The sequence below is a fragment of the Phyllostomus discolor genome, chromosome 15 (genome assembly GCF_004126475.2).
Source record: "Phyllostomus discolor isolate MPI-MPIP mPhyDis1 chromosome 15, mPhyDis1.pri.v3, whole genome shotgun sequence".
In the NCBI taxonomy this organism is placed as follows: Eukaryota; Metazoa; Chordata; class Mammalia; order Chiroptera; family Phyllostomidae; genus Phyllostomus; species Phyllostomus discolor.
This window is the reverse complement of record NC_040917.2, coordinates 12,212,162-12,234,854: the sequence shown is the minus strand read 5'-3', so window position 1 is coordinate 12,234,854 and position 22,693 is coordinate 12,212,162. Positions and strand designations below refer to the sequence as shown.

At 42.6% G+C, this 22,693-nt stretch overlaps 1 protein-coding gene across 1 annotated transcript in view; it reads left to right on the top strand.

Annotated features, from left to right (window-relative positions):
* AKT3 (AKT serine/threonine kinase 3) overlaps window positions 1-22,693 on the top strand; it is a 190,461-nt gene that overhangs the window by 160,295 nt on the left and 7,473 nt on the right. The window contains exons 11-13 of the mRNA XM_028531272.1: window positions 7,775-7,989; window positions 13,716-13,803; window positions 21,822-21,924. Of these exons, the coding sequence (XP_028387073.1) occupies window positions 7,775-7,989; window positions 13,716-13,803; window positions 21,822-21,924 (406 nt within the window). The remainder of the gene's footprint in view (window positions 1-7,774; window positions 7,990-13,715; window positions 13,804-21,821; window positions 21,925-22,693) is intronic.

Sequence of the window (22,693 nt, the reverse complement as noted above, 5' to 3'; positions counted from 1 at the left end):
TACAGTTCGCAAGAAACTGATCATTTAGTTTTAAAGACAAGTAAGAAAACATTTCTCTCTCTGTGTATATGTATATATGCACACACACACACATTTTTAATATTGTAGAAGCCTGGTGTTTAAAAGCAGTTTATATAACTTTGGCTGTTACGTGGTGATTCATAATTAAAATCTTGACACCTCATTTTTATTGGGGAGAGTGATCATTGTAGTTACTTTTTGAGGATGACAAATCCTGAAACAATTCATTTCTTGTGCAGTTGTGATTCTTTCATTTTAAGTATTTATGTCACACGCTGCATGTTTGTTAAATCAGAGTAACTCTGAATGTGCTCACTCTGACTTTGACCAACAAGAATTGAGGTCCTTTCTCTGGTCTTCGGTATGAACCATTCCACTGAGAACACTCATCCGTTCACTGAGGAAATAGTCACTGAATATTTATTAGGTGCCACACATTATGTTAGGTGCGGGGAACACAAAGACAGTAAGAAAAGGTTTCTGTCCTCGAGTATCTTACATTTACTAAGGTGACGCGGTACGGAGCACAGTGACTACTGTGCAAACACTAAGTGCTCCGGTGGAGGTGCGGGGAGGGTGGTGGAGGGAAGGGAGAGGAGTGGGGGCTGCGGGGAGGGTCCGGGGGCAGGAAGGGCAGGCAGGGAGAGCAGAGGGGGGACACGTGGACAGGATGGAGTTCGGTTTAGGTTGCATCTCCGGAAGAAAGGAAAGTCACTTCTGCACTGAGAGCGAGGTGACACTGTGATCAGACAGACGGTCAGAGCGAGGGAGGGACTGCCCGGGGCTGGAACGAGCTCTCTCCTCACTTCCCTGGGTGTGTCGCACCTCTTTTGAACCCTGAAATTTCTCATACTTACCCTTGTTAATCCAGACTTTTCTTGATGGGCTCTAAGTGCTAGTTTTTTTTTCCGCCTGGAGTGCATTTTTCAGACTGCCTCTCTGGTGCATGGCTCACTGTCAGCATCGTCCCTTCTGCTCTCCTTGTGCAAGCCTTGTTTCCCCGGGCCGGGAGCTCGGACTGTGCCCTCACAGGGCTCACCCTTTCAGTTAGTTTAATCTGGTGGAAACGCTTTGCTGTTTGAAGGTGAAGGGTGTTTAAAAGATGCTTCAAAAAGACTAGTGGAAATCGGTTCAAATCTGATTCCTGTCCTGTATATCAGATTTATAGCTGATTTGTAAATAAACTTAAGCTTTAAATGAACTTAACTTTCTTCTTCTGGCAAAGACCACCAGGAAAAACAGGTCTTACAGTATAAAAGTGCCATTTGTTGAGAAAACAATATTTTAAAAATATTTGTTCTTTTACCTCTTTTGATGAAGAATTGTAGAGGTTTAGTGTTACTGGGGCGGGGGAGGGAAGTCATGTGTTTTCTAAGAGACTGCAGACGCAGAGGCCCAGCAGGCATATGGACTAGGCACTACTGGGCTCCAGCTCCAAAATGCACTTGTGTCTGCAGTTATACATGAATGTGTTTTTGCTCTTACTGATACTGGAAGGGAACGCACTCGACCTGCCACTCTCCGTGGACAGTAGGATATTTTGAAGGGAATTCGGTTGTGCAAACTCTACTCTACGTTCCCACCTAGAAATTAAAGAAGAAATTAGAAATCGCGTCTCAACCCTTACTGTTAAGTTTCATTATTTGAGTTGGCTCTCGTCGGATTCAAACCATTTTATACAGTGCTAATTATTTAGTCTCAGCTTTGCTCTTGAGTTAGCAGTACCTGATCGACTTTCCAACTGTAAAACAGTTTGAAAATCAAATGTAGCTTACATGCAAGACCCAACAAAATTAAAAGTGTTAAGTACGTTTTGGCAGTTCACTTTTATTATGCCCAGTCCTCAAATGTACCAGCAGATAATCATCTGAATGTTAGTTATTTTTCACATGTTTATGTGATCACACAAAAAGTACATGCTAAAAAGAAGCAGATGGTGACAGATGGGGAAGGTTGAATAAGGTGGTTTTGGAAACCTAGAGAAATGCACTTCTGTAATAGTGTAAAAATAAAAATTATTTGATAATCAAGTTAGAACTAACAAAAAGATTGCAAAAAAATGACTTGAATGTTGGAAAATGTATAGCCTCTAGTGTGATTGCTATACAGAGAAAAAAAATGTTTATAATTTTGTTTCATATAAATGTAAAAAAAATTTTCCAGGGGCTGAAAATGTATTTTTGATGCATTTTTGGTTCTTAGAAACAAATTTTTAGAAAACATTCACTTACTGTCATTTTATTTAATTTTCTTTTAAAACCTACTATCTTTATTGTATTTTATCTAACCCATATTTTGAAAATATCTGAAATAGGCCAGAATATTTTGGTAACTATGTTGATACAAAGGTTCACTCAAAGTCATTGTGATGCTATGTATTGATAAGAGTACAAAGGGAAATTAAATTCTGTATAAATTTCAAGCCAAAGATAGAAATTACCTTCTTCAGAAGGAGCTGGGAAATCATATAGAATACGGGCAAAGGTAGTTGGCAGCATGCATTGGCATAGGCAGAGGGGCAGTTAGAACCTGGCTAAACTGAAGTGTAATGAATGGCATTTTATTTGCTTATTTTAAACACAACAAAGAAGAAATGTAAAAGGTGTCATTTTCTGGGTTGTCAATACAGTCTTTCAGAGATCTTAAGAGAAATAAGTGAGGACAGAGTTTCTTATGTTTGCACATTTAATCTGTAGGTAAAAATAGTACACCACGCATATTTAACATTTTGCTTAACCTTGGACAAAATTCTGCCGTTTCTACCAGACTGTGAAACTAGGTCTTCAAACTTGGAAGATTTTTGTGAAAATAAAAAGTTGCGTTGGTACCCTTTCTAAAACTGCATACACCTCAAATAGTTTGTTTAATTATTAATAACCCACAACACACCTGTCCTTAAGGTGCTTCTGAAAGCCTTCTCCTTCCTGATGGTTCCGGAAACGCGTCATCGCCAGCATTAAGGGGCATATTAGGTCTTCGGTCCAGGTAGAAGTTGTGTGCTTTGTCATGAGAATTAATATTAAAACCTCTTGTTACATGTGTCCACTCACTATCTGTACTCTTTCTGGATATTAAAAACCATCCCATTCTGGCTTGAAATTGAACATTTTTAAAACATGATCAAAATGGTATTTTTTTAGTTCGACGTTGGCATCTGTCAGTGTCTGTAAGGAGCAGGTTTTCCTTGTGTCTGTCAGTTCTTGTAGTCGCTGTTTTTCACCTGAAGTTTTTTTTCAGTGCCATGTGGTCTTTTGTTTGCAGCTGATACTTTGGAGTGGTTCTAGTTTAGCATAAAATTTAATTTTAAATTCTCCGAAGCATAAGAACGTATGCGAAAGTAACGCTAACTGGTAACACCAGGGATAAACCCGCAGTATTTTACAGTGGCTATTTTTATTTGGGTCATAAAGACCCAGTTTCTTGGAGTCCCATAAAGTGTGCTGCTTCGGAATAAAGAGCAAGTATAGAAAGCTCTGGGAAGATACGTGTTAAGTATGAACCAGTCACCAGTGTTATACCCACTTAGCTTTTCTCTTGTTCAAGAACGTTGCCTGTTGTAGCCAGAGATTGCTCTGGAAGGTCCGATGTAGGCTGTGTGCAGGAATTGTGTGTGAATGCTAGGAGCCAGCCAGAAAGCTTATAGCATTCTAATTCCCAGCAGGTGGCAGTTACAATCTCTTAAAAATTATTAGAGAACATATATTTATGAAAGAAATGCCAAGAAACCATGGAATCCATAATTCTTATGACATATATACTTCTCCCGAATCTGCAGTACATTTTAGAATATGAATTAGAATATTTATAGGTCTTTTTAAAACAAATGTCTGTGATGTTAAAATGTGAAGGACTCCCGTAGATGATAAAGTCTGTAAGAGTGTGTGTATATATATAAAAAACACACACACCGTCAGCTACCTGAAATTTAAAGGTTGCCAGGAAAAAAATTTCTTTTGCATTAGCGGTAAATTGGTTCATCCAAGTTCGCAGTTTACTTTCACAACATAGGTGGGCAGACAGTTTGTTTAGATGTTTAATTCCTTCCCCCATCTGTTCTGCCAGGGTTACTGATTGAGCAGTGAGCCACTCTAGGGCATGCGGAGCCTCCTTGCAGTTGCTTCCCTGGGTGCGTCGTGCGGGCCTGGCGAGCGAGCAGGGGGAGGCCTTCCTGCAACTTTCCAGTAAATCCCCACGGCAAACCAATAGCGGGGTGAAGATGTTTTTGAAAGTGCCCATTGGCCAAATCAGTATTTACGTTGGGAGTGTCAATTGATGATATCATTTCAAAATACATAGTTTATTATTTAATACCACTTTTTGAAATTAGTCACCATTCATTCAAGAAGTACTTACGGTGATTTTTTTCTTAAACCCACCTGGTTGTTTTATAGATGAAAATGTCTACGTCATATATTACCGGAATATTTAATAGCGATTGGTACCTGCTGTAACCTCCTTGAACCTTAGGTTTTATTTTATCAGAAAGCGAGATTATCTCTGGGTCCTGGTGGAAACAGTGAGATTACGCCCCATCTTCCAGCACGGCTGCTGTTTGGGTGTGGCTCTGAAGTGGCCCATCACCATTTGTCATCATTTGCATTTCCTTTCGTGTTCCAGAGCCTCTCTGGTCCTTCTTTGTCTGCTTGGGCATTCGTGTTCAGTGAAGGTAGAGCTACACCTGTGGTCCCAGAGAAGCAGGGGATTAGGAGGAAACGCCGAGTGTCCGCACCCGCACCCGAACCTGGAGTTCGGTGAAATGTCAGCAACATTGGCTTTACGGCCTAGAGACACTTCTTTAGATTAATTATTTCAGATGATAAGTCTTTGAGTGGATGTTTCTCTAGGAGTAGGTTTTGGTCTGCATTTCTGTCCCAGTTATGTGACACTTGTCGCGGAGTTGAAGAGCACACCACCATTGCACCCCTCTGTCACCACTGACCGTGCCTTTGCATTAGTTCTCGTGAGAACCACACAGTGAATTGGCCCTTGTACTGGGGGAAGAAGTCATCGGAGGTGGCCAGAAGGAACTGCAACTCTTAGGTTCAAGAATCTAAATTGTGCATGTTTCTATAATTTTTGAAAAAGAAGTGCTTTGAGTAGGGGAGAAAATTGTCTTCCAAAAATAATATAAAGGGGCTGTGGATTTTAAGTCCACTCTGGAATTTCTAGAGCATTTCCAGGTGCTATTTGGAAATAATTTATATTGAAGGAGAGTGAAAGGACATTTTATGAACAGTGATGACACGTACATTGTATATCTACATGTAGAATATCAGGATCCCTTTCATTCCTCGTGTATGTCAGCTTGCAGCTGCTTGGAGGCAGGAGCTGAGCAGAAGTCTGTCTTTCTAGCCGGCAGCAAAGACTCAGATCAAGTACGCTGGCTGCGCTGGTGGGGTGTTTTCTCCTCAACACTGCTTAAGCTTGTGTGTCAGAAAGATAATACATTACATCAAATTTGTTCAGTACAAAGTGGTTCAGCAAGCAGTTCTAATTGTAGCATTCTAGCTCTATATCAATTAAGGCACATTATGTTCAGAAGCAAAACCACTTAGTTGGAGAGTCAGTATTCATTTTACAAAGCTAAATAAAATACACTTTATTTTATCAGATTTTTTTACAGTGCAGTTTTATTTTTCAAATGCTTATTTCTCTTCAAAAAATCCCCCCCCCCTTTTTTTTTTTATGTACTCACTTTCCCTTCTGGCTGCAAACCAGGTATTTAAACAAAAATAAGGGATTGCCAGTTTTGCCAGCTGGGGAAGAGAACCCGGCTGGTGAAATGTGGGTTCGGGAGGCAGTTAATCCAGCTTTTATGCTTTTTATGGTTTTATGAAAAAAAAAGAGGTTAAAAACCACATTTGGCTCTTTTTTGCGTGTGCCTCTGTTCTGTTGGTGCTGTAGGAATGCAGAGAAAGGTTGCTTAGATTTAAAAATTTTTTGTTATTAGGTAAAATCCTGGATCTGTTAGGAAAAGGCCCACAAACAATGCATTCAATTAATTGGATGTGAGAGAGAGTCTTGAATAATCAAAAGTCACTGGTATTTAAAAAATACATTTTCTTTGACTTAAGTACAGAAGTAGAATTTGTCTGCTTTGTTAGGTTATTTCTTATTTTCTGTATGTTCTCACATTACTCCTTTCAAACAAACAAGCATATGAGAATTTGCTGTTTTTCCTGAAAACATTTTGGTTAGTTTGTGATTTACCAAAGATTTTTGGAACACGTGGGACTGGACCCGTGTCCATCTCTTCCCAGTGTTATTGGTTCCCAGGCTTCTGCAGCCACAGAACAGTGATGCAGCTGAATTAAGAATCCTTCAGAGCACCTGAAAACATCACTACATGTATCTTCCAGTAACATAGTGTTTTTCTTGAAAGTATATGCTCCATCTTCAAATATCCTGTCTTCCGAAGTGCCTTTGCTATCCAAAATGTCATGCACAGTTCTGTGAAATTATTGGTAAATTTTAAAGAAAAGCCACATAGGAGTAACCTTCAACAGTGTATTTACTTATTCCAAACTAAGGAAGTTTGGGATATGACACTGCTTTGTTCTCTGTCAAGTTCTTTCCTAGGCAGTCAGTCACAAGATTTTTTTAAATTAATAAATTTCACGTGTATGGTTTGGTTGATCGGTTTATCCCAAAGGTAAGAGGCTCAGAAAAAATAAGCTTTAAGATGATTCAAATATAATAATTAAAAATAAGATATTGAAAGTTCCAAGTGAATGAAGAAAATTCCATTGGCCGAGGAACACACCTAATACAAAGGCACAGTCAAATGTCTCCCGAGCCAGTGGCAGGTTACCACTTCCCGATGTGAACAATTTGCTCGAACAGAGCCTGATACTTTCATGTCATTTCTTCCTAAATTTAAATTGCGTGTAATATATTTTGCAAAGCAAATTTAAGGTATATACTACACAGGTATTCGATGCATGACTCTTCTTGTCAAAGTGTGTTATAGCTTAGACAATACATCTTCACATTCACCTTGTGGACTCAGGATTTCCTGAGTTTACACGTGGAGGGGCCTCCAAAAGGGGTCAGATGTATTTTCACGGTGGCCGTGCCCTGTGCTCTGGCTGGTGACACCGTTGACACCTGTCTTCCACCATCTGATGGGTGTCGCTCAGCTCTTCTTGGTGCAGCAGTGGCAAGACGCTCTGGGGTCAGCACACCTGAGCTCTGGTTTGCTGCTTCAAGTCCCCTTGGTGAACCAGGACAAAACATTTAGCAGGCCTGGGAGAAAGCGTGCAGACCTGCCCACGGTTTCCCCCCGCCCCTCCGTGCACTCACGTACACACTGACTTGGAATCGGTGGCACGGCCATCTCTGTGTCTCTGTGGCACATTCCAGGTATTTGGTGTGATTTACGTCTATGGTAGGATGCTTCATAGTTTAAACGTCAAGATCTACAAATTGCAGCCCTGGCTGGCGTAGCTGAGTGGATTGAGCGCGGGCTGCGAACCAAAGTGTCGCAGGTTCGATTCCCAGTCAGGGTACATGCCTGGGTTGCAGGCCATGACCCCCAGCAACCGCACATTGATATTTCTCTCTCTCTCTCTCTCTCTCTCCCTCCCTTCCCTCTCTAAAAATAAATAAATAAAATCTTTTTAAAAAAAAGATCTACAAATTGCCTGCCTAGGCTTTGGAAGGTAGAATGCCTTTGTATGTAAAAATCTTCCGTTCTACCCACAATGCTTTCAGAGTTAATGTGTAACAGCCTCCTCCCCGATCTCCCTTTCAGGTGCTGGAGGACAATGACTATGGCCGGGCCGTGGACTGGTGGGGCCTGGGCGTCGTCATGTATGAGATGATGTGCGGGAGGCTCCCTTTCTACAACCAGGACCATGAGAAACTTTTTGAACTAATACTGATGGAAGACATTAAATTTCCTCGAACACTCTCTTCAGATGCAAAATCGCTGCTTTCAGGGCTCTTGATAAAGGATCCAAATAAGCGGTAAGCCACCGACGACACCCCGGCAGTCGCTGATGCGTGCGGCTCGCAATTGCAGTATGGAAATTAATTCAAACACAAGTGGCTCCAAGAAGCAGTGTATTTGGTGTAGACATCTTCCAACTGAGATGCTGGCTTATTTTTAACTGCATAATAGAGAACATTTAAAAAATTCCCTGCACTGTTTCCTAACTTGGAAGTTTTATGCAGATTTTACCAAATAAGGATTTGGGGAGTTTTATCCATCTTATGTGTGTTATCCATATTGCGAGCGAGCTTTCTTAATTGCCATGGCGCTTCTATTGTGGGATGAGACCATCCCTTTTCTTCTTCCAGTCTCTGGACCTTTGTATTTCTGCTGATTCACGTTACAAACGTCCCACACCTGTCTCTATGCTCTGCTCACCCCAAGATGTTTAACGCCTTTTTTGCTTGTCCCTTTGAAGATACTCTTTTCCATGCATGTCTGGAATGAATGGTAGAAAAAATCTTTATACACTTTGTATTTCTGTTTTTGTAGCTTCAGCTTTGGCCTGAAGAATCCTACAGCCCTTTTCTCAGTGAGCTATAGTGTTCTTTGCTCATGCCTGTGTATTCATTTAGACATGCACTTTGTAAGTCATATAGGAAATGACTATTAATTTTGAATACCCCTTAAAGTAGGTGTTTATGTGTATCTATATATATATACATTCTTCCATCTAGATACATATGCATTTTTTCTGAAAATATCTTAAGCATCCTAAGGTTAGACCATTTCATATATTGTGAATCTTTTATAACACCCCACATGTTTTTTCTTTACAAGTGCTGTTCATGGTTGCTGCTCGTATGTATTTGTTGATAGGCTGAATTCAGGAAGGAAAGAATAAATGAAGCTTAAAATGTGGGCTTTGTCTACCGTAGAAATGGTTTCCATTACATGCTTCTGGCTTTCTCAATTTGTGAGGAACACGATTTTACCGTCAGCAAAAATAAGCAAACATAATAAAAGAGGTACCATTTTTTGCTTTGTGAAGAACCAGTCACAAATGCATTTCGTAATTCTGGTAACGGGGATTGTACATTCCATTTGTAAAGTGATTTTTTTTTTATTCAGGCAATTTTGTATCTGTTGCGTTCCCTGCTGGTTCAGTGCCTTGCAGAGTAGGTAGGTAGGTAGGTGGGTAGGGTAAATATTATTCTCATTTCCATAAAGCCTTCAGGGATTTATCCCAGGCCTCACAGAATATTCTTATGGAGCAAGAGTAGAGATCAGGTTTCTTGGTGCCTATTTGAAATTCTTATACAGAGTGGGACAAAAGTAGGTTTACAGTTGTTCATATGGAAAATAATACAGCAGTTAATAAATAATCACCCAGAATAAACTGTTTCATGTACTTACAGCCGTAAGCCTGCTTTCGCCTCCTCCCTGTGTGCCTTACTCACAGCACACCAGTTTGGGTCTTGTTTTGAAATATATTCCATTTAATGTGATCATTTCACAATTAATGTCACAGGTAGCACTTGATGACTGGCAATCAATAAAAAGAGTCAGGATTTCCATTTTAACTACTTGATTTAGGGACCTAATATTTGGTTTGTGTTTTAAGGGCGGTGAGTTTTTATGCTGTCCTTTCCTGGCTCCTCTGGGTGACTCTGTGGCCCCCGCTGTATGTGGCTGGTGGAACAGAACTGGACTGTGCTTTTCATGTCTGTGTCTCATTCGTTTTTGTTCTCATCCTCCCCGCAGCCCACCCAGTGAGTAGCACACAGTAGGTACTTAATAATTACTCAATAAATGTGAGGTAAATTTGGAACGTTAGTGGCCTGGTAAGTAGCACAACTCTTAAAGGTTCGTGCACCCAGAGGCTGGGATTGTCTAAAGAGAAGGTGTGGTATTTTCAATCATCTGCTATCTCCTTTCGTAGTAGATGCATCAAGCAGCCGCCACCCTCCCCGCCAACTACTGCATTAAAATACTGGGAATGCGAGGATGAACAGAATAGAATAATCTTCTCTAGATGTTCATACAGAATAATTGGGGCACAAGACATATTCACAGGTGCTCAGGTTACACTACATACGAATTGCTTTTGAAATTATTAGCTCTGTCTGGGGGGTCGGGAGACCGGAGCTGACTCAACGAAGGAGTTGGGTTTGCATCGGCATTCGTGCCGAGAAACTTGCATGTAAAGAACTGCAGACGAGCGTGGCATTTGAGAGGCTCAGTGACTACGTGTAGAATATGAGTTGGGTAGCACTGGGAGATGAAGCTGACGTGTTAGATTTTGAGGACCTTGTGTTTTTTAGAAAATATTTAGTCTTTATTCCGAAGGAGATGAGATGCCACTGAATTATTGAAAGGGTTGGAATGTTCATCAGATTTGTGTGATGACAAGATAACTCTGGCAGCTCTGTCCCGGGTGGATTAGGACAGTGCAGGGCCAGGTAGTAGGAGTCGTCCAGATGAAAGGCAGGGTCCTTGGCAACGGGACGATAGATGGAACTCTGGATGGTGAAGTAGAAATGGTGGGGAAGCGGAAGAAGGTGAGGGGACCCCCGCTTTCTAGCCTGGTGACCAGTTTGGAGAACGGAGTAGTTTTAACAGATGGGGCACAGGCAAAGGAGGAGGCTACACGGGGTAGATGCTGGTACTCGCTTCCACTGTACCGAGTCTGAGGTTTCTGGAGAAACCCAGATGGGAAATAGTATTGCTGCCTAATAGAAACCCAGGAACCGAATGTCTGGACTAAGGATCCATCACCATCTGGGAGGGAGCCAGAGCTGTGAGGGTGGTGGAGAGAGTCCTGGGAGACCAGGGAGCCAACCAGGAACCCCAAAAACTCTTTGGAAATATACTCAATAATCGCATCATTGTGTATCTCCTCATTATTACCCTCTTCGGCTATTTTAAATTCTGCCTGCATTTTTCTGACCCTCTGTACTGAGTTGCTATCATTTCTGCCCAAGGGTCAACTGTCATTTCACTTTTATTTCTTATCCTCCATTACTTCATGCTCATTCTGGCAGCTCGCCTTTATCTTCCTCGGCAGGCGAGTATGTGGGGAAAGCCTTACTGCACACCGCCTTCAGCAACGCCAGGAAAGCAGGAATTCCACAATGTCCTAATAATGAAGATCTGTAGTAGCTGAGGGTGTAGTTTGGTGTTCCGATGTTGGAGTTCAGTGTTCCTAGACATAAGTGTCTTCGTGCAAATCATATTCCGATATTGTGCCGGAGTCCGAGGTTGTATAGTAGGCCATCGCTGGCATTGACATTTCTGACAGCTTCGTGCACTGAGGAAGCTTGCGTTACAGAATCTCGCCCACCTTTTGAAATGCAGTCTAAGGTTCTGTCCTTAGACTTTGTGTAGCATTCATGGCTGATCCTTTAGTCTTCTGTGTGTCTGATAAATACCAGTGAAATGCTAGCTGTGTCCAGAGCCGAACTGTTGCTACAGAACAGACAGAAGAGTGAGGCCGCCGGGCTGGGCCAGAACCTTCCTTTCACAAGAGGTCTGAGGTGGTTCTCCCAGCCCTCACCGCAGGCTCCATTCGTACTTGATTCAAAGTGAAAACAGCATTGAGACAGTGACAAAGTGGAGGAAAATACTACAAACTTCTGACTTTTCTCATGCAGACTACTTTGATGCAGACTTTCAAATGCTAAATTCTTCTCAGAAACATGTGTTTTGGTATTTCTGCTTGTCTGATTCCCGCAGCACAAGCTTAAAATGCTTTTTTGGGATAATTCAGTAGTGCTCCGTGTCCTCAAAAGCATTCACCATCTAGCAAGACACATGCAACCTGACGGAGAATGGAAAAGGGCGAGGCCGGGGAGTGGGGTGCTGCGGGTCACCCACATGCAGAGCAGCTGGTCGGGAGCTCCAGGTGTGCACACAGCCCCCCTGAACCGGTCCACTGGAAAAGCCCCGAGTCGGGGGTGCGGTGCCTTCTGTGTGAATCCGGACTGTGTACCCGCAGCTGATCGCTTTATGCTCCATTCCAACACCGTGTGGGGGGGGTCCCGGGTTCTTCGCCATCTCGAGTTTCTCATACCTAATGAGACCAAGGATTTGCCTGAATGGCACAGTTATGACCTGCTCGTGTCCCTCCTCCCCAGTGGCGTGTGGGCGCTGGCACGCGCCAGCTCACAGGGGCCGATTGTTACATTTCCAGAATTGGGTGAGCTGGTGGTTTTACAGAGTCATCACTAAAACCTAAGTTATATAAATTTGTAAGTTAAAATATTAAAGTCAAAGGTAGTAAATACTCAAAACTCATCTCTCTTTAATGATCTTGTTATATTTTACTATTGGCCGTGGTGGGAGATATTTACATCACCAGAATTGGCAAACACTGCAAGTCAGGGCTTGATTTATTGTTTTGTCCATTGTTTAGACTTAAAGTGACAGGGAAAATATTAATAATACAGACTAAATTTTAAAGGTTGTTGTAGCTATACCCATTACATTATGAATGGCCCACAAAAAAAGGAAATGTCCTTCTACTGTTCCGAAACTATTAACCATTCAGCAAGGAAGTCACTCACATGTCGTGCACACAGGTGGAGCTCTGACATGTGTGACTGTTGTATGTCACGTTGTTCTTAGTCTTTACCAGAAACAAATATCAGCTAGTACTCTCATCAGAAATACTCATTAGTCTGTCGGTGGCTTTGGACTTCAGCAAAAATTAACACAAGTTTTCTGGAGCATCCACTGGTTAATTTACTTACGATAAAGAACGTTGTATATTTTTATTCTTTACAAATTCTGTGCTTTACATCCTTTATATAAGTACAGTTCATAATAAACCTGTCCCGTGCATATTACTGGTGCACGATTTCCGCAGAGGCCTGGGTGTTAAGCACGGTCGCGGGCACGGCATTCCTAACCGTGAACCAGACCCGGGAAGCTTGCCGCATCAGCGTCAGATTTGACTAGATTCCCTTCCCTCTCTTTGCCTCCTCCTTTCCCTGCTCTTCCTTTCTGCTCCCTCGCGTTTCCCTGTCACCCTCCCTCCCCACTTCACTCTCTGTTTTTCCTGTTCCTATCATTCTTTCTTCGTCATGACTTGCATGCACCGTATGAGCTGAGGAAGCCAGGAAACACCTGAACTTCATCTTGTGTGAGGCATCAGTTAAATGAGAGCACCTTCGAAGATGCGGGAGGGGTACCTTTACACACTTTGTAATGTATATGGCAACCTGCCTAGCAAAGTACACTGTAATGCTGTTTCACAGATAAACAGTTCCATTTCCGTGGAAATTCATTCGACATACGAAAATAGTCTGCGAGTGTCTGTCTGTTAGTGGTGCTCTACAGATTGTTTCTCTAACCAATTGAGACACTTCAGAGTTTATGTCAACAAGGGTGCGTCCTGACTTGAGCCGTTCTAGAATAAATTTGGTTTATAGACTTGACAGCGATAACAGCTAATCTCAGTTTCCTCATCTGTAGAATGGGGGTGATAAGTAGGTTTTCCATCGTCGCACACAGACTCCCGAGTTGGGTGCCTGTTGCAGGTCCGCCGCCCAAGGCTGCATTCTTCTTAGATGCCGCACTATCCTGAGTTAAGAGCGCATGAGGGAAATTAGATCTTACCGTGGAAGATTTTTATTTTTATGACCGTTTATCACAAGAACTATTTATCACACAGAAAATTACGTTCCACAAAAGCTCTTTGTGAGGCATTGGGCGTATGTAAACGTTTCATGCTCATTTAATGTCCTTCCTCTCCTCATAGCCTTGGCGGAGGGCCGGACGATGCAAAAGAAATCATGAGACACAGTTTCTTCTCGGGAGTGAACTGGCAAGATGTGTATGATAAAAAGGTAAGCCCCTGCCATAGTGTGGTGCGTGTGTGTTTTGGCTAAAAGGAATTTATGGCGAAAAGATTTTCAAGTGGATACAATTTAGTGTCATAATGATATTTTTCACTTCTGCACTACCATTGATTGCATAAATTTTGACTCCCAAATACATCCTGAAATTCTATTCAGTACAGTCAAGCCCTTGCTATGTCTCAGAGAAATAACACACGGTCAGAGGCTTCCTTTGGTGCCCAAGGCTACAAGCCACCACCAAATATCCCTTTGCTACCCCCTGTCCAAGAAGGAGTCAGAAAAAGAAAGAAAAAGTTCTTCACGAGACAGCGGCAGAGCACCAGTGTGGCATCGCTACCTGTTAGGAGACTAGGAACGCTACCATGATTCCCTCCTTAGTGTCGGGCTCCTCGTGGTAAGTGGTAGTTTGGCATCGCCTGCACAAAGCTCTGAGGGTCCACCCAGCACACCAGTGAGGAAGCCAGGCTCACCTGTCTCTGCAGCCCCCGCCGAGACAGGCCCAGGTGGCTGCCTGGTGGCACATGGACGGAGAGGTTCGAGGTGGGGTGGGAAAAGGAACTCCCGAAACACAGCCTCAGACAACGCTAATGGAGATAGGAGAAGCAACAACCAAAAAAATGACAAAGTTCCGTAAGTAATAGAAGTCCTCGTGGGCTGACAGCTCTTACCGTCTCCTGGGCATCAGAGCTGCTCAGCAGCCTTGAAGAGTGACAGCCTGGCCGCAGTGTCCCCGCATTTCAAGTCTCTTTCAGTCGGTAGTTAGTGTTCTCCACCAGTGGGACGTAGGTCTGGTGCTCGCGGTACGGCTGCGTCTTCATGCTAGCACGGGGGGGGGGGGGGGGGGGGGCGCGTGAAGGGTGTGTGTTCCTGCTGTGTTTGTGCGTCTTCTCTAAGCCGAGCAGTATTTCCGTGTAACAGGCGGTAAAGGTTGGATGTTACCATAGGTTTTCTGTACCTCCTTTACCAGTTTGAGGGCTCTCCCTCTGTCCCTAGGGTGCTAGTAGTTTTTATCATGAATAGGTGTTGCGTTTTATCAGAAGCTTTTTCTGCACCTGTTGCGGGGACCGAATGGGTTTTCTCCTTTACGTTCTATTAACGTGGCGGAGTACATGGGTGGGTTTTCTAATGGTGAATGAACCTTAGATTCCTTCTACCTGTCCGTGATGTGGTCTCCTCATTTCAAATTGCTGTGTTTCATACAATGTGTTTCTTGAGGACGTTGGCATCCTTATATCGTGAGTGATGTTGGGAGTTGTCTCACTACAATGTCTGTGTATGATTTTAATTTGTAGCCTGTGTTTCCCTTGGAAGAACAAGGTGGGGAGTATTCCTTCCTCTTGGGTTGCGTGCAATTGTGTGTGTAGACGGTGTTGTCAGATCCTTAAATCTTCGGTAGAATTTACCAGGGAAGCCACTTGGAGTTTTGACTTGGTTGGGAGTTGTTAACAATAAACTCAATTTCTTTAATAGTTATGGGGCCATTAAGGCTCTCTGTTTCTTTTTGAATGAGTTTTGGTATTTTGTGGCCTACAAGGAATTTGTTGTCTAAATATTCTAATTTATTAGCTTTAAAAAGTGTACAATCTTCCCTTCTGGTCTTCACAGTATCTGTTGCATGTGTGTGGTGGCCTCGCTTTTAGTTCTGATGTTGGTCATTGGTGTCTTCTCGCTCTGCTCTTCCTCAGTCTGCCTGGAGGTTGGCGGTGTTGCTGAGTTTTCCTTAAAGAGCCAGCTGTTGGTTTTATGAGTCTTGTGTATTGTTTTTCTGTGTGCAAATGTGTTAATTTGCTCACTATTTATTCTGCTTCTTTTAATTTATATTCTGTTTTTTTTCTCTCTATTTTCTTTAGGAAGAAGCTAAGGTGATGTTTTGAGTCCTGTCTCTTTTTCTAACATAAGCACTAGTGCTACATGTTTCTGTCTAAAGATTCAGCCATGCTTTGCAGATGTTGATGTTGTGTTTCCATTTCAAAGTATTTTTAATTCTCCTTGTGATTCTTTCTTAACTCGGGTTATTTCAAAGTGTGTTGTTCAGTTTCCAAATCTAGAGATTTTTCAGTTCTTTCTGTTACTGACTCCTAACTTGTCTTCTGTTTGGAAAACATATATGATATTAATGCACTTAAATTTATTCAGTTGTATAGCCTAGAAAAAATGGTTTCTCTTGGTGTATGTTCTGTGTCCACTTGAAAAGAATATGTTCTCTGCTTTCACTGCATGGTGTTCTGCCAGAACCCATTATGTCTGCATGGTTGGTAGTGTCTTTCATGTCTCCTACATTCTTGCTAATTTTTTGTCTACTCATTTTATTAGTTACTAAAAAGGGATCTTTAGCTATAATTGTAAATTTGCTGTGTTTCATGTATTTTGAAGCATCTGTATTAGCTGCACACGTGTTGAGGATTATGTCTTCTTGGTGAATTTATCCCTTCAGCGTGATGAAGTGTCCCTCTGTACTCATAGCATTGATATGTGTTTTGAAGGCTACTTTGATAATGAGTACTCCAGCCAGCTTTTGATTTTGTGTGATACATCTTTTCCCATTATGCTACTGTTAACCTGCGCTATATATTTAAGTGAATTTTCTTTCAGATGTCGTGTAGTTGATTCTTGCTTTTTGTGGGGAGGCGGGGGTCTTAATGTATGATGCTCTTTATTTATAACTTTGTTGGCCAGAAAAGAAGAGGGGAAAGTTTGAAATATGAGGCATTGCAGCTGATCCTATCAGCTATATTTATAATCACTTATATATGGGGGAAAAGTGTAAAAACGCATGTGAATGATAGACTTGAGAACAAAATTTACTTGAACCATATATAAGTCATTTTGTAAGTTAAAAATGATTGAACAGTAGTGAGAGTAAAGGAGTGGGTATTTAACCACATCTCTACGTTTTACATCTTAAAAAAACAAGTTTCAAAGTATCTGTTGATGGAATGAAGTAAGATGTAAGATGCAAATACACGAATAGTGTCCTGTAAGGCTTTTTTAATCTATTGAAGAAGAGGTAAGATGTAAGGAAAAGGCAGCATCAGTGAGGCCCAGCTGAAGGATTAATGAGCCCTCGCAGAGCGGGCGGGCCCTGTGCGGGGACGCGGGCGGGAAACGTTGTAGACTTGCCCACGGCAGCACACGTGTGCGTGAGTACCTGTTCCGGAAGCTGGGGTGGCTGCCGCCTGGAGGCCCTGCTGTCCTCATTGCAGGCGTCCTCTCCTGACAGTGAGCACAGTGTGCGGGGCCAACCTCAGAGGCCGGAGGGCAGGCACTGGGGGCGGGGAGGGGGCTGCAGAGAACCCACCAGAGGTGCCGGGTGCTTCTGGAGGGCACAGCCGAGGCTGGGGATTTCGGAATGCAACTGGAAGCCGACTGCTACAGCTCTGTTCTTTGTAAGGAAAGCTAATAACAACACAGAGCAGAAAGAGTGAGTACTTAAGGAAGATTGATGTGGAACCTTTGGCTCCCTTTGAGAACCATCTTCTATTTATTATACTTGTTCTTATTTTCCAGAGAAAGGAAATTTTATTTTCCAAAAAAGAGGAAACTCGCTTTTAGAGAGTAATTTAGGTACTGGCTAGTTTATTTTGGTCACGTGGTTAATATTCATTTCACTGGAATGGCAACCGTTTAAATGAGAAAGACTCATTTTATCACTTAAGTGTGAAGAACAGAGAGGGGCCTGAATGAAATAATGCCTCTTCTGAAAGCACCTAAACGAATCTTCGTACCTTATTGTATTAATTTTAAGTCTTTAGTTCATTCATTAGACTGCTGTGTTCCCATTTGAAGATTAATCTTCGTGTCTGCCCCAGATTTTGAGTTAGAACTTTTAGTGTTTGTATAAAACTGCATGTTTACTGTTTCAAATGCTCTTTGTTCTTTTTTTTTTTTTTTGAGTAACTTTTTTTTTTACGGAGATAGAATTCTCCCTGTGAAAGACACACTTCAGGGGGTGCTGGTGCAGTCAGAGCTCTGCAGCCCTCCCAGCCTCTGACTCCAGAACACCTTCGTCTCTTCCTTTTTTCTGGAAGGTGCAGGCTTCTCTCTGATATTATTCCCCTGTAGCCTAAAGAATTTCCATGATCATTGCTCGTGCTACAAGTTATTTGGAGTTGGAATTTGTTTTCTTTTATCTGATGATGTCTTTACTTTGGCTTCATTCTTCAAGGATATTTTCCTGAATGTAAAATTGTGAGTTGATAGTTCAGTGTGAGCTTATTCAATTATTCATTCCTTGTAAATTAGGTGTTATATTTCACTCACTGCTTTCAAGGTATTTTTGCTTGTGTGATGGCCTTAGAATATGCCAGTTTGGCTACTCTGAGCTCCATTTCCCAGAATTCCCTTTGCTAACGAGGTTCTTGTGGAGATTAGGAACAGGGTGAAACAGTAGCATTCTCCAGCTCCTCCTGCTGTTGCTGGTCTGTTAGCTCCGCCCTCGGCTGGAGCCTTGGTCGGGCCTGCCTCTGTTCCATCTCCCACTGGGTGGACCCCCTTTTAGATTTTCCCATTCCTGGGCCAGGGAGTATTTAGCTCCATGACAAAGGTCCCAGTTCACGTAGGATATCCCCACCGTCACAGCCGGAGATGGTAAGAAATGGTGTGGGTTTCCATCTGTCCTTGTGTGCTCCAGCCCAAGCTTTTTTAAGGCCCCATGTTGTTGTTCTCCTGCTTTACATACGTCTTCTCACCTCCCTGTCCTGTGGACGCCAGGCTCTGGCGAAAGAGTGAGGACAGCAGCCTCACAGAGAGTGTGCGGACAGCTCCTACAACTGAGTGGGTTCAGATCTCCACAGCCCATTCAGTGACCCACTCACGCGCATGTGCACTGCACGCACACACAGCGTGCTTCTCTGCTCCCAGTAACAAAAGTCCAAGTACGTAAAGCAAAAAGTAATAAAACTGCATGGAAAAATAGATGAATCTGCAATTAGAGTTGGACATTTCAATACCTGTCTCTAACTAATTGATAGATGTTAGGGAGAAAATCATTAAGTTTATAGAAGAAGTTAGCAGTATTGCCAACTCAATCTAAGTGGCATTCATAGAACACTATACAACAACAGGAGAATACTCGTTTTTTCAAGGTTATATAGAACATCTAGCATGATATACCATATTTTGGGCAAAAAAACCCTGTAAGTTTGAAAGGATTCAAATAATTCAGAACATGTACTCTTTGAATAAAATGGAATGGATTTAGAAATCAAAACAGAAAGATATATGGAAAACCCCCAAGTACTGGAAAGCTTATTACACATTTAAATGATTCATAGGTTAGAGAACAAACCAGAAAAGGAAATCAGAAAGTATTCTGAGCGACTGAAACGGAAAACAAAGCACATTTAGGTCTGGGGTATAGCTACTGTGATGCGTTAGGGGAAATTCGTAGTTCCAAATCATTATATTCAAAAAGAGGGAAGATCTAAGATCAGTGACTTCACTTTCTTCTTAAGAAACTAGGGGAAAAGGGGAAAAATTAAATCCAGTGGCCAGCGTGGTAAGGCAAGAAAAAGAAATAAAATGCAGACAGGTAGAAAAGAAGTAAATCTGTCTTTATTCATAGACGACCTGAGAAAATATTTGCGGTATTTAGAAAATCAGATGAAATCTACAAATAGCCACTAAAGTTTAACCCATGCGTTGCTTAATACAAGATAAATATACAAAGGATTGCAGGATAAAAAAAATAACTGTAATTTTACACAGCAGCAACAGACTAACATGAAAGTCAATAAAAAATATTATTTATAATAACAAATATGAAGTACTTAGGGATAATTTTGACAAAAGGTATGAAAGACCTTTATTCTGAAAACTAAGACATATTGTCGAGAGAAAGCAAAGAGAACCTAAAGCAATGAACAGATCTGCTGTGTGTGTGGTTTAGGAGACAATATTTTTAAGGTGTCTGTTCTCTCAAAATTGGCATGTAAATTCACCACAATCTTAATGAAGATGCTAGCAGGCAATTTTGTAGAAATTGTTAGGTTGATTCAAAAAATTATATGGCATGCAAAGGACCTAGACCAGCCCAAACAACTTTGACAAAAAACAAAGTTGAAGGACCTGTACTATCCAACTTTGAGGTTTATTATTAAGCCACAGTAATCAAGACAGTTTGTTATGGACAAATAACATCTTTATTTGACCGTAAAGATGGGTGAAGAAGTCAGTGCAACACAATAAAGAATCTGGAAATACGTACACACGTACGTGGTGAATTGACTTTCAGTGAAAGTACAGAGATAGCTCAGGTCAACAAATCCTGCTAAAACAACTGGACATCTGTGTATTTTTTAAAAAAAGAATTTGCAACGTACACAAAATTAACTCCACGTGGATCGTATTCCTAAGTGTAAAGTCTTCTGGAAGAAAACACGGGAGAAAATATTTGCGGTATTAGGTAGGGGCAGAAATTTCGAAGATGAGGACAGAAGCATAATCTATAAACAAAAATTGGTAAGTCAGACTATGTCAAAATTAAGAACGCCTGTTCTTTTTAAAAGACGCTTGTAGAGAAAGGAAAGCACAGACCGGGAGAATATTCGCAAATCCCAACTCTGACAGGAGACGCACACGCAGAGTATGTACAGAAGTCTCTGAACTCCGGACAAGGAAAATACACACACGGGTAAATATCTGAACAGACATTTCACCAAGGAAGAAATAAACTCATGGAAAAGATGGCTACTCGTTAGGGAAATAAAGTTGGGACTGCGGTGCAGTCCCGCCGTGCCTTAGCGGGTCTGGTGCTGGGAAGGCGGACCCGCCGATGTCGGCAGGAGCCCGAGCCGCCAGACCTGCCCTCCTGCACCGGGCCGTGGTGTCGCCTGGGATCCTTGAGTTTGAAAACATGCTTTTAATTCCCCTTCTCCCTGTTTTTCTTAAACATAGCCTGTGTAGAAAACAATGTAAAGATTTTTGCATTATTTAACATAAATTTGGTGACAGTAAGAGTGGGAAAATGCATTGATCTAAAGCCAATCGTGTATTTATGTTTCTGTAAAATCTTTATAAAACATACTCACTTCTGTCCTTCTATTGTATTTTCCGTTTTCCGTCCCCACGGGGATTTTATTCTAAGGGCAGCATCTCCTGTTCCCAGCGGTCCTCATCAGAGCACACACACTGACTCGGGCTTGGGGGGGGGGGGGGTTGGTGGGGGCTGGGCTTCCCGGGCTACAAAGAGCCTGCAGGCTGTACGTGGAGGCAGAGCCCTGCGAGCAGGACCCCATCCTGGCCCGCTGCCTCCCACCCCCACCCCCACCCTGGGGTGGTCACAGAGGTGGAGGCTCCCAGGGCTCAGGCTTCTGAAACCACCACTGTTCAGAATCCAGCCCCCACCCCGTGCCTGCAGCAGGTGTGAGGCTGAGGAGTCCACTTCTGTCACTCCCAGAGCAGTTAGTTACTCTTCGTCTCTCCTGGGCACAGCCCCCTCCGAGGGTCTGGTGAAAACTGGGCAAATGTTGGCTCGTAACTGCCGAGAGCCCCGTTCCGGAGCAGGCCAGGCATTCGTGCCCGTCTCCACCAAGCAGAGCTCAAGTTCTTTGCCAGGTGTGAAGGCAGCACGCTCTCTGTGGCCCAGAGAGTAACTGTGTTTTAGGTTGTATTTTGAATAATACCTTGTCCATGGGGCGCCAGGAAGAGAGTAGCAGAGAGCAGCGAGCTGGTGCCTTCTTCGCTGCACCAGGAGGAGCCTGCATTCTGCAGCTCGTCCACCTCCATCTGGTCCTGTGCATGGGTGCTGTTGGGAAAAGATGGGGGCACGCTCTTCAGTAGCTCCTCCCACCCTGTTCTTGGGTTCTCACGTGTTCGATTTCACATAACCCCTCTCCTTGTATGCAGAACAGCCGTCTGCTGCTGTGCTGGCTTAGACGGCTGACGGGCAGCCTCATCGACCGTCCACGGTGACTCAGCGGTCTTCAGTTGTTCGTGCTCCCATTTTTCTTAAAATCAGTTTTCCTGAAGCGAAGTCTGTTAACCATACTTTCTCTTTCTTCTTACAGCTTGTACCTCCTTTTAAGCCTCAAGTAACATCTGAGACAGATACCAGATATTTTGATGAAGAATTTACAGCTCAGACTATTACCATAACACCACCTGAAAAATGTAAGTAAATCTGGAAGGTGATTCATAGCAAGATAATAGAATCGAAGCAAACGGTCATTTTTTTTTATCAGATTTTCAAGAACAAATTCTATAGCAACTTACTTCATTCACTTAAGAATGGAGTTAGTTCCCAGTGTGGAAATACCAAGAAAGGTAGCTAAGAGAAAAGTTTTTCTTTCCGGTAGGAAAAATTACATACGGAAAAACTGTACATGGAGAATTACAGGCTCCTTAGCTCCTCCGTACTGTTCTCCGACAGATTCTTTTGACATCAGCTAAAAGGATTTTGAAATAGAGACTTTCAGTGTTTCCCATTCACATACTACCTCCAGAACTTCCCTCATTTTGGTCTCCTACTACTAGCTTCAAAATTCACTTTCAGTTGGATCATTCTTTTACTTACTTAGATTTGTCCTAAGCAAGAATGTCTGTGAAGACAGATTTAGTTTGCTGGTAGTTTCTGGTGCATATAAATTCAAGTCCCTATCTGTTACAACTCTGTGTCTGTGCACCAGTTAGAGTCACCCCCTCCGTCAGTCTGCGTCCCACACGTCGATAAGGGGCCTAAACAAACGGCTCTAATGAAAGGGAGGTTATCAGATGGAACCTAGAAACATCCCCACAGGCTGACAGAGGCGCAGGCCTGTCACCATGAGTTTAGAAATGAGGGTCGAACTGAGTTTCAGGCCGTACTTAGGTAGCTAAAAGGTGTCTTCAAATCCCACATCTGGTGGCTCGCACAGTGACTCCATGCCAGTTTTTCTCTCCT